Genomic DNA, 19,941 nt, shown 5'->3' with positions numbered 1-19,941 from the left:
TATATGATACGATCAAATCAAGAGGAAGAAATCCTAAAGTCTAAAATCGCATCAAAATCTACCATATAGGTTAAATGACGTAAGCGATCAAAAAGTTAGATACAAAATGTGATTTTGTTTTATGTGACCAGAATTTTAATTACCTATCATCTCTTTGAAATGACTATAATATGTATTTACTATCACCAAATTTCTTAATTTAAGTTTGTATTTGTTTAGCTTGTAAGAATTATAGTTAGAGTTGATTTTTTTTAAATGTCGCTTACCATTGTACACGGAGGCTACATATATTTTCACAGCGCGAGGTCCAGGCCACTTATCACTTTGTTCGGTGTAACCCTGCAGCGCTTGAAGCACTAATGGCTCCGGAGCGCTCATCGCGCCCCCACCAGCCCTTACCTCAACCTGCACTCATCCTACACCACTGCTTTCTGTGAACAAAGAAAAAACTATTTAATACAATTTTTTTTGTTAAATATATTTTTTTATCAGTAAATAGATTGTTTTATTCTATATAGATAACCTTAAAAATATACGACTATTCTCTGAAACTCGTAATATTTTAAGCGATTTTATAAGCGATTGTGTTTGCGTGGTGTTCTTGATTAACAAACGTCCGCTAGCAATTCTGTGGCGTCCTGTCATAAAATTGTTATTATCGAACAACTTTGCACGTGGATCTTTCTAGATCCTTCTCGGAATATTATCGTAATTTAAAAAAGTATGAATGATATATTAGTATAAGATGTATCAATCAAGTGATTTTAAACAATTGCGTAAGAAAAAAAGATTAAAACAACAAATAAATTGGTATTTCAACGTTCAGGAGTAAATTATACAAATTTGATTAAGACGTTATTTTTTTTAAGTTACAAAGATTACACATGAAATACATTAACAGCAATGTACTCAAATTTGACATTGAAATTTTGCTTTCATCACGCCCAAAGAAGTTTCACTTAAAAAAAACCCTTCGTAATTTGTAAATGTATTCATTTTGTCAAGTGAAGTACACAACAATAGGCACGATAACAAGGGAATAGCGATCTCGCAGATGGCGCTACGAACACAAAGGGATCTAATCAAAAGCAACTCGAATGTCCATTATTATACGCCTTTTTATAGCTCCTTTGAATGAAGCCTCAGAAGATTTATCGCCGATGGCGTACTTAATACCTATCGTTGCGGGATAAATGTATCGATTGTTTATTATCATTAGATCTGAGTGCGTGTTTTTTTTTCAAGTAATTAATTCTGCGATGTGTATTGTTTTGTTTTAAGATGAATAATATAAAGATTGTGGTACACATAGCTTAGTGTGCTGTAGTGATATAGCATTGTTAACTAATTTTTGGCGACATGTCATCTACATATGGATTAAATCCGTGTAATGTTTAATATGCCAAATATTACATAGGTCAACACAATATTTAGTATTAAATACTTGACACCTTTGCTATGTAATTAGCGTAAAAAAGTGCACACATACATAAAATCTGAAATAGTAATATATTATTTTATAAAAAGCACTTTTAGAAATTGTAACTTTAATTGGGAGAACTGGCAGTGTGTATCCGCACGAAGTCGGAACAGGCCGCTTGTTTACCATATTTGTCCAAATAAACCAAATATAAAATGGGTCATCCACAAATTAAATTTCTCGGCCTTATTTTTTCTCTATTATTTATCTCGTGCTTGACAGTGAAGGAAAGCACCGTAAGGAAATCTCAATGTGTCAGATAATAAATGTCACAAGTATATCCACTTACTCTGTGGAATAAGTGAGAGAAGGCCATTTGGAGCAGTGGGTTAAGTAAATAAGCTAATAAGGTAAGTGGAAAAATGTTTTTTTTTCTATTATATATGGTACAATATGTTCCTCTGTGCACATATTTGCGATTTTATTAGATTATGTTTATCACGCATAACGTTTTTTAAGTATATAGAGGAATTTTATTATTTTCCTCTAGGATTTTTCGAGTAAGAAGAAAATCCACGAAAACCAAAACATGTCTTTGAAAGTATTAATTAATAAATTACATTAATCATTATAACGTTTGTAAATGATACCGAAACCTTAAATTTATTTTTTAAGTTGCGCAACATTACTTCGAAACAAATAACAAGATCAATTATGCGTTTTCTGTTATTAAAATTTTACTTTGCAATTAGAATATCTAGTTGTTGCGATACGACGTAGACTAGGATAAATCATTTTACGCGCACGTTATTGATTTTCATATAAAATGTATTTTTTCTCATTATTAAAAAAAAAACATCATTCGTAACTGAAAACCTGAATATTTATGGTATATCCAGCGAAATTATTTAAACGGAATTATATCTGTCAATTAGAAATTCTCGAATGAGTAAATGTTAATAGAAGAGCGAAATTAATCCAATGTGTAATCATTGTGGATTTGTACAATAAATGAACTTAGCAAATATGGCGCTATCACGAAAAATATATTTATCACATTAAAATTATACTTTACTTAATACGAATTGGAAGACACAACTTAAATATGCATATTTATTTATTTATTTCTTAAATACAATTAATAGGTTTGGAGCTTATTCCACCACGTTGCTCCAATGCGAGTTCGTGGATACAGATGTGGCAAAGTTTCATTTACAGACAAATACATGACATGAATTATAAGCACATAAAAGTTCGGTTTTGCTTGCCTGGGCTTAAACCCGCAATCATCGGTTAAGGTACGTTCTTGAAACCACTCGGCCAACTCGGTTTTATCTAGCTTTAAATTAAGCACTTCGAACGTTGTACAATTATTTTATAATATATAGTTTAGAAAACAACAAAATGAGATTAAATGATTTTATTTTTATTTTTTAGTATAAATTTCAGTGTTGCAAACAACATATTATGATGTCTGTTTCCTTTTTTTTGTTGCGATCCCTTTAAAGTTTCTCACAAAGGTAAAGTAGTAGTGTATGCGAAATCAAAATATCGTTTTTACAAGTCGGATCTGTATACATTTTAGAGTTATATATTATAAATAGAAATTAATTAAAAAAAAAAATTAGCTATAAGCCCAACAAAAATCTGAAATAAATTACGGAGTCAACTATATACCATTACATTTAACAGTTCTATATGAAAATCGAAGTCTATATATATATATATAATAAACTTTTTATTTTTTTTTGTTGAAGTTAACATTTATTAATAATAATTTAATTAGTGCAAAAGAGTAACTACGTCTCATTTCTGTGAATCTCATCTCATCATGAGCCGATAACTTTACATTAAGAATGCCTCAATCGTATTTTCAATTAAAATTAGTAATATTAATTATTGTATATTGTATGTTGATATGAATTCGTTTATATCATCGTTTATATGTAATATATATAGTTCATTGGTATCCATCAAATAATCCAACAGGAAATAGGTGTAAATGTAATTGGAAAGTTACATTAACTTTACGTTATAAAAACTATAATTAATAAACCTCAGTCGTTTTACTAGAAAATTTGTACAACGTATTTTTATTAGAAGTCAATCTAAGTTTCTCTTATTTAATATTTAAACATTTTAAAGTACTCTTGGTTTTTTTTTTAAATATTAAATTATTACTGTATACCGCAACAAACTCTAGGTATGTAACGTACCACCACATAAATGGGCCACTTCTTGGTGCAGCAAGAAACGACTTCTTTCCAAAACATCGGTAATACGCCGCCAATATTGGGAACTAAGATAATCTAAAGAATATCCCTAGTACATTCGCTCAATACATTTAAAGAGAAAGTTAGTATGCATTTGTCAATTTAGTCATTTGTTTTATATATATTTATCCTATTTTTTTAATTTGGTGTTTCATCTTTTTGAATTTGAATTGCTTGTTTACTGCTATACATGAATTAGTTTTTAATGGAAACTTAATTGGTCTGTGCTCGGGTTAATTGTTATATAGTGTATGTGTTGTTTACTGTATAAAATAAAAATGTGTTTCCTAAATAAAATAAAAAAATACATGTTACAATGCCTGACTCCACCTTCTAATTGGAACTCAACGGTACTAAGTATTGCTGTTGCCGATTGAACATATGATATGTGGGCATACCCAGACGTCCTTGCACAGAGTCCTACCACGAAGTGGATGTTTATTCCATTTAATCGGTTATAGACCCAGGCTCAGGTTACGTACGCATCGTGCGATATTAATTCAAAGGGATTAATTTTCCGATTTTAATTAATATCACCCAGTACCTTCTAACATTAAACTTTTATTTCATATTGTATAAATAATTAAGCATTGTAAGATAATATAATATAAGATAATATAATAATATTTAAGTAGAGAAAATATGCCAATGATTTTGCTTTATTTAATTTTGCTTAAATCTTATTTCGGATTAATATAATATCTCTATCTCTTTCATACATTCATCAATTTATGTGTATGTAACAAAGAAACCTCTATAAATATTTATATAGCTTTTATGCTTGCCTGGTAACAACCGACTAACTTTTTTTTTATAGCAGCCGTATGCGGACGGTCAAATAGACAACCCGATGGTAAATTGTCACCACTACCTTTCTAAACTGAGATTTTCTGTCCCTTTTGCCTATAGTTACACTGGCTCACTCACCCTTCGAACCGGAACACTAACATACTATTATAATGTTACTACTACACAAACGGACTCGCATAATGCCTGACTACCAAAGCTACTACCAACTACCTAAACCTACTACTAGCATACAAGCATTAAGATTCTGTACACCTGTGCCTGTAAAAAAACGGGTAAGACAGTCATTTCGTATGATTTACCGGTGATAATGTATGGAAAAGTTCATTCTTCTTACAGTATTCATATGAATAGGGGAAGCGATTTACTAACAGACGCTCATTTTCTAACTGCTTTATTATACTTAAATAGAAAAAAAAATATTCTACAAAAATTATCGGTGTTAATCGGAGCGTTGAGATTGTATACTTCTGTGAATATAAATTGTATTTATTATTATTAAATTACAATCATAATATTCTTTATTCAAATATGCTCATAAAAGCACTTTTAAATTATTTTACAGTATTGAATTAAATGTACAGCTACCACCGGTTCTAAAACTTCTAAAGCTAAGAGAAGGCAAAAAACTCAGTAGTTACTATTTACCACATTACAGAGTTTATGTCAATAAAGTACAATTAAATTTATAAATATTCTATGCTATCATTATTAAACTATAATAGCGACATTCAGTTTCGTACGACAGATTCTTTTCTTAGTTTTTATCGACGTTTCACGTACGTTTGTAGCTAATCTTAGGTATAAGTAAATTTCTCAAAGATGTTTTTCGTTAATGTAAAAATTATAGTTGTTGTATGTTTTGCAGTAAGCTTTGATCCGTTCTATTAATAAACAGCTACACTTAACATGAGCCGAGATGGCCCAGTTGATAGAATTTGTTGATCTTAACTGAAGGTCGCGGGTTCAAATGTAGACTAGCAATGAGGATTGCAAATGTTTGTGTTTATTATTCATCTTGTCTTAGCACCGGCAACATTTTAAAGAAACTAGCATATATCACATGAATCTTTAACACATATACGTTTGTTAATTTGATAGAAAACTTTGGAAAAAACGAAATATATTTTCAGCTTATTGGTGGTCATGATATGAAACCTCTTTAATTTTTTGTATATATCATAAAAATAAGTAGTGATGTCCTTTTTTTTCTTTTGTCAAGAAATTAATAATATTTTAATTTACCCCTCCATTTATGTTTAAGTCTTGTGTTAGGAGTGGAGAGGACAATGGCAAAAAGGGTCAGGATCGATCCTACGAATTTTTACATCGCTAGGCGGCCCATAAACCTTTGTGTTGAATGTCTAAAAAAATTTTTAAATAGTGTGTTTTAGGGGAATATTATCAGAAGCAATTCGAAAAGAATACTATAATTACTTCTATTCAATTTGTATGTTCGTGGCCATCGTAATGAGGGTTGGGAGTTTTTGCATTTTATTATCGATATAAAGATTTCTGAAGAGCGCGCCTAGAGCAAGCAAAATCCAGATTTCACTTCCACGCCGCACTCGGGAGACGATCACATTTCTATGATTATCACAACGACTGTTAATATTTTATTTTTTCATGTTGAGCATAATTTATAAATTATTCTGATAAATATAATTGCTTTTTTTATAATATTGGTAGATGAACGGGCAGATGGTCCACTTGCTTGTAAATGTAGATATTATGTCCATTGTGCCTATAATTACACGGACTCACTGAAACAATACTAAGTATTACTGCTAGGCTGTAGAATGGTATGTCATAACACATAGCACTGTATTTTTTTTTAAAAAGATTAGCAAATTTGCTTTTTACCTCTAAATATCATCAGCTATGGCTGTAACAGTCTGAGGCCTATTCGTATTTTATCCTTTAGTTTCGATTAGAAAATAATAAGAGTATCACCTTTTTTGTTAGCCACCATCTTGAAATTTGTAAAGTTTGCACGATTCACAAGGTCGCACGTTTATTTGTGAAATTCTAAGCAGCGCAAATTGTCACAAGTACTCATGTTAGAATAGAAGTCGTTTGGATTGACATGTTAGAATTGATAAATTGAGGACACATTTTAATAGGCGAAATGAAAAATAAGTAACTTTATGTAAATTTAAATTGAGAATGTATAAAACAAAACAATAGCTTATTTCATAATTTCTTTGGAGTTGATATTATCGTGTGTAACATATTTCAATTCGCACGCAACGTACTTTCTAGTTAAAGCGTGAATTTAAAAAAGTTATATAAATGTCGAGCGTAGGTGGGCGAAGGTATTATTACTGAGGGCTTAGAAAAAAAAATGCTTATTATGAAATTTTCATTCTTATAATTCTTAATGCTTAATATTAAAGGAAATAAAAGATGAGTCACAATTAATAATATCAAATAATAAATAAGGCGTAATTTATTATGTAAATAATTATTAAGATGGTTAAAAGGTCTGGCGTTAGCATTTCGTGAACGTCTAGACTGTATATATACATATATTTATATACTATAGTAGATATCGGACAAATGCAGGTTTTCTCCCGAAGTTTTTCTTTTCTGCAAGATTTGAATATAAGCGCACACAAATAACATGTGTATGATTGACAATAAATAAACTATAGAATCTGTTGCCGATTCATTACTGTAGAATCCACATTACAAACCGATTAAAATAAAAAAATTCATCTTGTAAAATTTATAATAGCGAGTCGAAAGAACGTGAAGGAAACATATTTTTATTATATATTTTTTTAGATATATATAGTAAACACTAATGAAAAATTTTAAAAAGCATAATATTTTTAACGAAATAATTTTACAAAATAATCTCTGTGTTCATGTGATGTTCACGTACATTTCGAACCGTGACCTAATTTAGATATAGAAGCGTGGGTGTACTTATCCTTATCAAGCGTAATATCTGAACTTTTTGTCATATTCAAAAGCATTGGCTTACTTCTTCATTTTACAAAATCACTTTATCGTACAGGTGTACTATTTTCTTACATATGTGTAATGGTGTTGTTTTTTTATATATTCAGAGGAGTCATAATAAATAGTTCATTTTAAATTTCGAATGAATTGAGCGCCTTTCAGTCAAAAATAATATAAAAAATATGGCGTGACCTGACTGGGTAAGGAACGCGAAGAACTGGCTTTGATACATTTTGGGAGCCTATTACCAACAGTTGGCGACATGCTAAACCCCTAAAACATGATCTAAGCCTCGGGTGACAACTAGTACTTTCAATAAATCAACTTAAAAGTACAGTGCTAATATGGTAGGTACTAATAGAACCATAAACAACATGAAATGCTCGTTCATTACGTTTTTACGGTGTTCATTGCTATTAAGGACAAATGGACTCTGATTGTGATTAAATTCTAAAATTATGATTAGTATTTTATTAAAATATTTTTATAATTTTTTTATATAAGATAATAATATAAAGTAATATTTCTGCTCACTCAAGAAGGCGCGCTGCTACACGATAAATTATTATTGGCGTGATTTACAAATATAAACTTTAAATTTAAACAAAAATATAAACTTACAACTGAATTTGTATTTTCTTTTAATTCTTATTTTGGCATAGACTTCATTAACATACTGCAATCGAAATAATTAAATCTACAATATTATAATAATTGATTTAATTAACAAAAATCTGATAACGCGTTTAATCTACTTCGACATAATTAAGTTATTATTTTTATCTTTGGTTACATGATTTTTGTATGAATAATTTCAATACAATATTTTTTGTCAGCAATTTATTCAAACGCTTACATTACGTTTATGAGGTAGGTATCAAGAACTCGTAGATCACTTCAAATCAGCCTCTCGAAGTCGCGTTCAAACGATACCCACTTCATAAATGAAATTCAATATATTTATTATGAGTGTTCTTGGAAATTGATTTTCTCTCGCGAGTTTGTACAATATTCTTATATGGTGGTACATTATTGCTTGCTAATGGTATGTGCTGGGCTAATAGACTTAATTACTGCGAGTGCACTATGCTATAACTCAATTTGAGATTGATAGTCTTAAGTAGCAGCAATACACTTCAATTGTAGTATATTCTTGAGTTGTCTACTTATTAAAACGTCTATATTCACTTGTTTTATTAATATTCTTAAGTTAGTGAATGCGTGATGGTGTACTACCACCAGTTCGGTATCTAGATTCCGAACAGGTAGTAGCTATAATATTTAATCAGTCATCATCATAATGTGGCGGTGAAGGAAAACATCGTGAGGAAACCTGCATGTGTCTAATTTAAACGAAATTCTGCCACATGTGTATTCCGCCAACCCGCATTGGAGCAGCGTGGTGGAATATGCTCCAAACCTTCTCCTCAAAGGGAGAGGAGGCCTTTATCCCAGCAGTGGGACATTTACGGGCTGCTACTGTACATCATAATGTAACAACCAGTAAATATATCACTGCTAACAAGGTCTTATCTACATCTCACGTTCGTATGGGCACGTAGCAGAATTTCATTGAAATTAGTCAAATGCAGGTTTTTCCTAACGGTGTTTTCCTTCACCATCGAGCACGATATGAATTTTAACGTTTAATTTTTAGCAATTTAAGCACTTGGGCATTCAGTTGCCATGGCTTGAACCCGCGATCATTGGTAATATACATGTGTTCTAACCACTGGGCCATATCGGCTCAGACATGATTATATATCATGCGTCATAATTGTGGTACAAAGTCATTTTACGCGGCTTTAAGTTGAGTGAACTGGCAGAAGTCGTCACGTAAGGAAAAAGCGTTAAGCCCCCTCTAGGCGATCTTTCCCTCTCTTTCTTCATCATCTCTGTCTCTTTCCATTTTATATGGTTTAATATGACATTAATTAAACTTAATTAATTCAAAGGTGATTTTTAATAACAATTTTTTTCTTGTCATTTAGTTATTATCGAGCGTTGATAATTCTATTTGTATATTATTTATTACACAAAATATAGCGAAAGGAAATTCGTTCTAATTTTAATTGAAAACTGAAATGATGTGATGAATTTTTGAGTATAATTTATTTCCCACTAATAAATTAATCCTTTATCATTATAATTGGAGACGTAAAATTTAATTTCATATTTTCTGAATAATTCATAAATGTTATAAATTTAACTTAACTTGATTGACATAATAAAAATGGTTAAAAAGAGAAACTATGTACTGAGTTTCCTGTTTGCTTTTATGAGCCTACTTCGATAGACGTATACTGGAACAAGATGTATTAAAAACTAATTTATTACCTCTTACATGCCTTATGTTACTAACTTTACGAAATTATATAATTCGTAAAAATTATATAAATAAATTCGATGTTTTTTTTTTTCAATGGGTCAGCGGGATTTTATTTTATGTAGTAATTTTTTCGTATATTTATCTTATTCGTCTCGTGATTTTGTTAACAAGTATAAATCAAAAATAAATTAAAAGCGAACATTTCGTGATTCTATTCTATCGAGATGATTAAATCTTTCATATTTTTGATCAAACACAATCCTTAAAAAATATAATGTAATATTTTATTTTTTTCTTTGAACTGGATTTATCCTTACAAGATCAAGTATAAGATTAGCAATTTTGCTTTATACGCCCTACGATTTCTTAAGCTGTAATCCGACTTATCGTCGTTTCATAGCAGCTACGAGTATGGTGTAATAGTTCCAACTGATATCATCGGTGATGATTTGTATAACGGGGACTTAACACTAGTCTTAGGAAATACCCAAAATTAAGAAGGAAATGAATCATGTTTTGGTGCCCCCGTTGTCATAGAAGGAGAGCTAAAGTAGAAGTGGTTTCAGTGAAGTTATAGTTTCGTATCTTAACTTTCCCGAGGGTGTCGTTGCAATTCAACTCAGTGGTGGTGTAAGTTTGCTTTTCGATTCATGTGTGCGACACAGAGTTACACACTATTACGCTCTTTATTCCCTTAGTCTTATTTAGAAATAGAGAGTTTAGGCTCCTGGATCAACATGTAAATATTACGCTAAAACTAGCTTTGTTAGCACACACATGCACATACAGCCTCCCAACTTCTAAACTTCGGGATGCTGTTGAAGATCTTAGGAAAACTCAATATTGTTTTATTGTTCAAAACCATTGTTGGAACCTTGGCCTCGAGAGATTGTCTTGTAAGCTAGCCAATATATCAACAAGGCAGTCAAAGTTTTAATGTCATAAAATACTCTCGAGTATTTTATTTTATTTATAAATATCTAATGAAGAAAAATACAAGTATACTTAAGCAGTTCTATATAATTTTACAACTGGCACTTTTACATTTGTATGACATTTCTAACAAACTATTTGTTCATAAATAAATTCTGCCTTTGCGTGATGGAAGCGAATATAATTTATGGTCACCGTGAAAAAAAGTATTACGGTTAATGAACGGCTGGTCGTTAGATCCTCCCCTTACGTTGTATTTTTTATAAAACGATGGGTGGAGTCGATCGAACACGAACATACTAGTTTTACTATTAATAGCCATACGATATACAAGATAATAAAAAACACTTCGTAATGTAAGCGAACTGAGATGGCTCAGTGTAGGGTAGTTAGTAGATGACCAAGAACAAGACCAAGTAAAGGCAGTCACTACTGTAACTATTAAATTATTTCAAGTGTTATATAAATGTCATCCATTTAAATATTATTCTTTACAGCTCTCACCTATTATTATTTTGCTCTTTACAGCAATACACAACATTTGAGAGTATTTAAGTTTGACGGTTTAATGATTGATGATACCTATGGTGGTTCTGAGAACAATGGTATAAAGGCCTAATGGTTATCCAATCAGTTTACTGAAAGTCAGAGTCTTGTATTCAGCAAAGCTATTATTTAAGGTGACATTAGTTGTGTACGTACGTCAGTTGGTTAGGGGCTTATTTATAGATAATATATACATATAATTTTCCGAAGATTTTATGTCTTTTATTAAATTAATTATTTGCATCAAATACCTCGACATAACTTTCCCGTTTGATTGTTTGTAGACAAGTAAAAAACTGTAATAAGTAATACAACCGGTTCGAATAGAAGTACCTCAAAACCGAGATTATTGAACGGCGTTCAGATCACTCTATGAAGGATTATTAATATTAGTTCATAAACTTGATGTTGAAAGCTTCAGAAAAAAATAAAACAGAAAATGAATACTTTATCCAAATAAAAAACATAAATATATTGCGTGTTATAATTAAACAGAAATAACAAGAAGAATAACAATTTAATAGTTGGGCTTCAAGCTCGTCTAAGTAGGAACTAACTCATCACATATTCTAACACCAAACATCAGTGCTTAATATTGTTTGGTTCCGATTAGACGGTTGAGTGAGCCAGTGTAACTACAGTATGTAAGGAATGATTAATATTTTTTACAGCGTCAATGTCTTATGGTCTTAATTATCAAACACACCTATATTTTTAATAAATAATATATATTATGGATATTAAGATTTCACGATTGTGTCCTGATATGAGTTGCGAATTTGATTTTACAGAATAGATGTAGATTCCTGCATTTTTGCAAATAAAAAAAAACATATTAAAAGTCTAGTGACTTCTAATATGATATTTTTTCAAGATTGCAAATACTTTTATTTATGTATGCCAGATGTATATCTCAGATCCTTAATTTAAGGGTTATATCAATTAGATACCGGTAAATGTAAGTTTCAAGCAACTGCCAACTGTAGGGATAGTTTCGAGTTAATCAAATATTGAACTATTTCGATATTGAACGATTAAGATGCACTGAACATGTATATAATACTATATTACATTATGTATGTTATTTATTTTATATATATTATGTTAATCATATATATTGTTCGAAATCAAGTTCTAGACATTATACATATAATTGTCACATTCATATACTATCATAACATTTCATGCAAATAAATGGTTATTATTATTATTACAAATGACTCACAATAATAACTTCAAGAAGACAAATTCGCAAGAAAACGATAAATTAACGACGACGATGAAATGTAATAAGCCTCTGGCGTAGCCGTATCTAAACAATTACTCATTTTATAATGTATATTATCTAAAAGGAAAATACCGGAATAAATAGTCTTTTCAGTAACCAAAAAAGTTAAAATTTTGATCTCAATTTGGGTTCAAGTACAATCCATTATATTCGACAACTTTTATACTTTCCAGTAATCCAACTTTTGATTGTATATAAAATCCAGGGCTCGCCAGCCCTCGAGCCATCGTTGAGTATTTGTGGCGCACCTGTTGCAAGATTTAATTTAAACCGTCGTAACTCACGGGCTAATTTAAACAAAATTAGACTTTATATCATGTGTAAAAGGTTCAGTTTCATAAATTCGTATTCATACATTTGAGTGTTGGGTAAAATATCGATCTGGGGACTTAGAAGTTCGCATTGTTTTGCGATCCCTCCTGAAATGTAGGCCGTGTTTTGTGGGTTACCAAATGGAGTTTATATGAATAGGTATAGCTTAACCAGACCGTCATATACATTTATAAGAAATGTTTATATAACTTGCGTTATAGGCATCGATTTTTAATATTAAAATACATTTTTTAATCCAAGCTCTTCATCGTCCGTGAAAAGTTAAAATGATTATTTTTGAATCTTAAGACATAATTGAATTTATATAATGCGTAAATATATATATTGTAGGCCTAACAACGAGAGCCATTAAAGATAATATGAATCAAGAAAGACAAAGGAAACGCTTAATTCAAATAATAAACCATAAATAATATGATCATAAATCTAAATATACTTTATTCAAGTAGGCTTTTACACGCACTTTTGATTCATCATTTTACAAATTATATTAAGTGAAGCAACCGCCGGTTCGAAATGTAGATTCTACCGAGAAGAACCGGCTAGAAACTAAGAAATTTCATTAATAATTATTTGATTTTGTCTAAAGGTAATAATTATAATTTCATATCATGGTGCATTTACATCTTATTAAGGGGACAGTATCTCAGATAAGGATTTCATTTTCACCATATTAATATTTGGGCATATGCAACGGAACCAACTTTTTTTTTATATAGACACAAAGGCCAATGGGCCCATTGGCAGACATTGGCACCATAAGAAAAATTAAACACTTCTTACAACACAAATGTGTCACCAACCTTGGGAACTATGATGTTATATCCCTGTAGTTACGGTGACTCACCCATCCAACTTTTCATAAGTAGGCAGACGGAGTAATGGTCCACTTGATGGTAAATGGTCACTACTGCACTTAGAATTTAGCGTCGTAAATGATTAAACATACCTAACCTGAAATCGCACACGTGCCACCAACCTCGAGAACTAAGATGATCCTTTGTGCCTGTAATTACACTGGTTTACTCATCCTGCAAACCGAATTACAACAATACTAAGTATAGTTGTTTGGCCCTAGAATATCTGATGAGTGGGAGGTACCTACTCATGTGGGCTGGTACAAAGCCCTACAACTAAGTAAAATAACTTACGTACACCTAGTAACTTTAAATATTACATGATGTATACTGTATAAGTATGTGTGTGTATGTGTCAATTAAGGTTAAGTTATTATAATATTATTATTTCAACCAAATTGTGAATTTTTTTTTTTCATTTTTGTTAAATAGTCGTCTTTTTGTATTTAAAATTATTTTATATAGTTTTAAAAAGCAAAATTTATTAACTTATTTAATGAGGTAAGATCGTTATCAATAAACCAGTTTTAATTACAATGTAGGGAGGAAGGGGATTTAGGGAGATTTTTGAGTAGTTAGACAAAATTTACGCCTGGCAATAATCATCCATTTTATATATTTTAAGAAAAAAAAAATTATATCAGATTTAATCTGACGATGTTTTCCTGCACCACCGGAAATGTATATTTAGTTTTGTTTGTTAGGGTTTGAACCAGTAATAAGATTTTCATATTCATATTTAATAGGCTTTTTCGGCTCAATATAACATTTTATTATAATTGGGGTTTGTAAAAGCATATTTAAGTTTATTGATAGGCTTTATCTTTACAAAAATGTACCATCAACATAATATTTTTTTGTTTAACATCTTGATTGTTATAAATGAGACCATTTATTGTTTTTGCCTAAATTTTCTAAAATAAAAAAAAATGTCGCCCATGAATTAATTGCTTAATATACGCTTTAAACTTTCGTGTTTATTGTAAGTATAATTTCATACAAACGGCTTTAAATTATGAGTTTTGATCAAACGTGGAGTCAAATTAATAAGGTAATATTGTAGTTAAAATTAGATTCTAATATTAATACAAATAAAGTGCTGAATCATTAGTCACATTTTTAACGTTTTTTTTTTGCTATCTCTACGAAAAAATCACGATCATAAAAAATACAAAAGAACGAATCTAAGCCTGTAATAAAAATAATATCTATAGAATTAACTGAGCGGAAAGGAACGGATAAAAGTGATAAAATGCGTGAGAATAGGTTACTTGTTTTGTCTCATGTTATGACCTTATTTATGGTAACACATGTGTTTATGGCAGGAATATGAATTTATATACAAGGAGATAAATTAAAGCCGACCTCGTAAAAATACCGGCTTTTTTATTTAAAGAATACCAAGGTAAATAAACTTCATACGACGACGGAACTTCTCAAATGTTGTTTTTCTCGGGCAAAAAGGTAGTTACGAGGATGACGACAGGATATCTGATAAAGTTTGAGTACTTGAATGAAGACTTTCTATAAAAATGGACAGGACTTTATTAAAAGTTCCAAATGTCTTAGAGTTCAATAGAACGATGTTTATTTGCGTATTTTTATCTCTGACCTGGTTTTTGTATTTGTTAGACGACATGTTAAAGCAGTTTAGAGTTGCAACAGAGTTATTTTTGATTATTCTAACTAATATTACTGTGCGTATTAATGTGCGTTGCGACTAGCCAAGTAGCGCGGTAAACGATACAGCAGTGTGATTCTGTAAGATTTCACTTCGATTCTCACTCGTGAAATTTTGACAACCGACTTACGGTGATACGTTATTTTGATACGTGTGTATAATATGTATAATTATTATAGTCAATGTTCACATATTTCACGTTCGCGTTCTATGGTGAGCATCGAGTTTATTCTTATGTAATAGCTCTACAGAAATAAGTTTAAACAATGAATAAAATTAAGCAACCTAATGTAAATTTCATCTCGGCCCATTAACTAAAAACTTGGTATATAATATTTTGATTGATATAAAAATATTTTGCTTATTTTTTAGAGGTTATAGAATTATTTTATTGCACTTTTTTCCAACTGAAGAGAAGAGCACTTTAAAGAGTTATACGCAACGGTTATTCAAAATGTCAAAGACTCATATTATATCGCGATAAAAATAATTTGTTACAGTGTTTCGAAAATCATTATAGAGAATAAATATTGTGAAATATAACTAAAATTATAAACATGAATTTTTTTGCCTATCCGCTTCACGTGAAATGCCTTTCTATTGCATAGAAAATAATAATAATTATTATTATTCTTTTCTATGAGGCCGAGGACATGTGAAGGTCTTTCTTGTAGCTAATGTTCCGATATTAAGGAATGACGTCTTTGTTTTATTACCTGGAAATATTTTGTGTAGCGTTACTATTGAGAGCGAAAAAACACGGTCAAAGTTCTAAAAATTAACTAGTTAAAATAAATAGCCATTAAAAATGATAGATTCGTTTTAATATGTAGTTGAACTAAAAAAATATGACGTCGGTTTTCAACCGTACCGGCACAGCTGCGTTTGACGTCAAAGGTGCACGTCACCACTTGGAGTTCAATTATTTTTACCCAAACACGGTTGATATATTTATGTAATATTTTCTTTTAGAATTCTTAAATGGTAATTTTTTTCATAAACATGTAATCTCGCTATTAAAGTGAAAAAATATATCGTCCTTTACACCAACTGAATAATTTTATTCAAAGAATTCTGCGGTTTCATGAAAAAAATGTGTATATTGTCTAAAGTAAAGTTAAATACGAGTAATTTACCTATAATCTCTATTTTTGTATATTATACACTTCCAATAAAATCAAATGTAAAGGTAACACTTCTCTCATTTTTTTAGCAAATTTTGTGTTAATAACAAAGCTAGATTCTTAAATTATTTATACGTCTAGACAAACGAGCCGACTGAATTATTTTGGTGTGCGTGACAGCTACGCTTGACATTCGCCAAACATCGTACTACTTTACTAGTGTGCGTGTACGAAATATCCAACTGTTTCCCACTATTCTTTTTTATCGTTCTCTGCTTTGAAAGTCTACATAGACATATTAATAATCAAAAGGCGGATTATTTTATTTATTAAAGACGCGTAAGACATGAAACGACATGTCATTCTCTTATTACCTCATGCTTCCTCTCTGTCACATCTCTCTAGTCCCTTGTCACACAAAAGTGAATATAAACTTGGTGGCAAGGCCTTGTGCAAGCCCCTTTGGGTAGGTATCACATCTTAATTCCCAATGTTGGTGGCGCATCGTCGATGTAAGATGTCGTTGAAACATCTTACAATGCCATTGTCCATGGGTGGTGGTGACCACTTACCATCAGGTGGCACATTTGCCCGTCCGTCTACATATATCATATAAAAAAAGAGCGGAAAACTATACTATAAGTAATTCTTTACTATATATTATATTACAATAAGAAAAGTTTTATTATTTTATTGACGAGACTATGTTCTTATTAATTTTACTCCATTTATTTAATGCTATTATTCAAATATAAATTCATTCAATGACTATAAATTTCGATGTTTCATATATGGTATCCCGTGAAAAATAGTTTTAGGGTTTTTAAAACGTCTTTTACGTCCAGTACACATGTTTGTCAGTTTATTGAAATGTTAGACTGTATGTGAAATCAAATATCAAGACAGCTTGGATGGAAAATATTGTTTGATCTTGAGAAGTAGTATTGAGTTTCGAGATACTTGATACGATGGTCAAATGCTTAGAAATATAAATATATATCGAGTGAAATAATTATTTATACATATTTAAATATTTATATATAAATATTATAGCATATCATCTATACTAATATTATAAATGCAAAATTAACTCTGCCTAGCTGACTGTTGTCTGTCTGTTGCTCCTTCATCGAACCAAATTTGATGATATTTGGTATAAAATAAGCTTGAAATTCGAGGAAGGACATTTTTTTGCCCAACACCTGACGACCACATCCTAGAACGCAAGTTAAGTTGCGGGCGACCACTGCTATTATGTAATTCTGAAGTACTTGAAAAACTAGATTAGTTGAAACAGGTATTTATGTACTCACATATAAAATGCTTGTAGGATATCATGCTGTTTATAAAGCCTCACTAGACTGACATCGCAGTTTAACCGAAAATCTTATATATAAATTATATTTACAAACAAGTCTTTAATCTTTAAACAGAATACAATAAACTCGCTTTTCAGTTAGTTTGCGTCTGTTAGTTTGTTCGCTAACTTCTTCTAAACTTCGCCTCGATGCGATTTACGGTTTGTGGCTGCCATCATTTAGACTATTTATCCCGGAAAGTTTTAGTATATAGCACTTGTGAATTCAATTTGGTAATGTTAGAGTTTGATGGTTTGTAATCAAGTCGTTAAAAGGTGCTTTTAGAGTGACAATATGTTTTACGTCGACTGAACTAAAAAGGCCTTAAAAATTCGAAACAAAAATCGACAATACTTTCTTATTACTAAGACAAGTGACGGTCAACCATTTTGAAATAAAGTATTTGTGTATCTGTTTTGGTTGCATTGAAAATGCAAGGTCCAAAAATTTTCCCTTCGACCAAAATGATTTAACAAGCCTTATTATAAAAATATTTTACGTAATCATAAATATACTGTATAATATATATTTATCTGAAAAACTACAGCCTAATAAATATATCAAACAATATTAAAGTTATATCACTTAACACTTATATGTTGTTGCGTGGAACTGCTATTTAAGATATGTTTATGAGTAATTATACCTATATGTTGTTGTGTTCATTTGTTGCTCAAACTGTACTCGAACAAAAGTGAACGAAAGTGATCGAACATCAAGACATATTCTAATAAAATTTGACATTAAAAGCCACTATGACGTAAGTCACAGTATTTTAATCATTACAGAGTATAAAACAAACTTACCGCTGTTTGTCTGTCCCTGAGTATGCTTAGATCTTTAAAATTACGCAACGGATTTTGATGCGGATTTTTTTAATAGATAGAGTGATTTAAGAGGAAGGTTTATATGCATAATACGTGCATAAAAAAAGAAAAACACTTATAGTTTTAGAGGTTTCTAATTTGATGTCGTAAATAAACACTTTTTTGCGCTTACATTGCAAACGCTGGCTAAAATCGTTTAAAATCTGAGCAACCATTGATGTGACATATTTCTGACAAAGCTATATTTCTGAGACAAGGTTTCCTGTTGGATTGGGAATAAAATAACATTTATTGTACATAAAAAAATACACTTAAAATATTATCTGGTTTTATTATTAAAACCTTTTTACCTGGCAACTTCATAAATGTTTTAATAATATTTTTCAAATCTACGTGTATATTCTCTGAATTAAAGCTCGATTTTTACCAATAACAAATAGGGAAAGCTGATAAAAAAAAGAAATAATTACAGTTGATTTCATTTAAAAAAAAAAAAACATTAAATAAACATAAAACAAACAAAAAAAAAACAAACATAAATAAACATAAATTTGTCATTTGCGTTTTATCAGTATACCTATCTAACATATAATCGTTGTCAACTTCAAATAACGAATGAGGGGTATATACATATCGTACCTTAGACTATTCAGAATCTTTTAATTTAAAAGTAAGCAATGAGTGATATTTGTACACCTGAAATGTAAATGTAAATGCTTAAGAATAAAATCTATCGTTAGTAAATCTAAAGGCACGTACAGTTCGTTAGCTTTGTTTTTGCAAATCGGATGAAAACATTAATATGTATTTTGTATTGTATTTATATATATTAATGTATATAACATCAGTTTTTTTTCGAAGTAATAATAATTTGTGTTTTGAACCAATTACAAATTAATAATTTAATAATAAATAACGGGATTAATTACACTAAGAAATAGCAATTTAAGTAAAACAATATACTCTATTTAATTCAGCTAGAGTTCGTAGCAATGAAAATTTAACACAAACCAGAAAATTATGGAATTTTTAAGAAAGCATTGTAATTTGTTTTTGTTTTGATTACGCTTTCTATTCTTTTTTTAATTGACACGAGGGCTCGTTAGCGGAGAAACAGCTCTAAATGCTACCAAACAACAACAAAAAAGAGAATATCTGTTGAGAAAGAGAAGAAAAATGGACTGAATCGTTTTCTATT

General features: G+C 30.3%; 1 protein-coding gene across 2 annotated transcripts in view; it reads right to left on the bottom strand.

Moving 5' to 3' along the window:
- Positions 1-19,941, bottom strand: part of LOC125063882 (protein qui-1) — a 103,779-nt gene that overhangs the window by 52,431 nt on the left and 31,407 nt on the right. For both annotated transcript variants that reach the window (XM_047670561.1, XM_047670562.1), the window contains exon 2: positions 267-431. In XM_047670561.1, coding sequence (XP_047526517.1) covers positions 267-378 — 112 coding nt within the window. In that variant the 5' untranslated portion in view covers positions 379-431. The remainder of the gene's footprint in view (positions 1-266; positions 432-19,941) is intronic.

The sequence above is a fragment of the Vanessa atalanta genome, chromosome 5 (assembly GCF_905147765.1).
Source record: "Vanessa atalanta chromosome 5, ilVanAtal1.2, whole genome shotgun sequence".
In the NCBI taxonomy this organism is placed as follows: domain Eukaryota; kingdom Metazoa; phylum Arthropoda; class Insecta; order Lepidoptera; family Nymphalidae; genus Vanessa; species Vanessa atalanta.
This window is presented reverse-complemented; position numbering and strand designations above follow the sequence as displayed.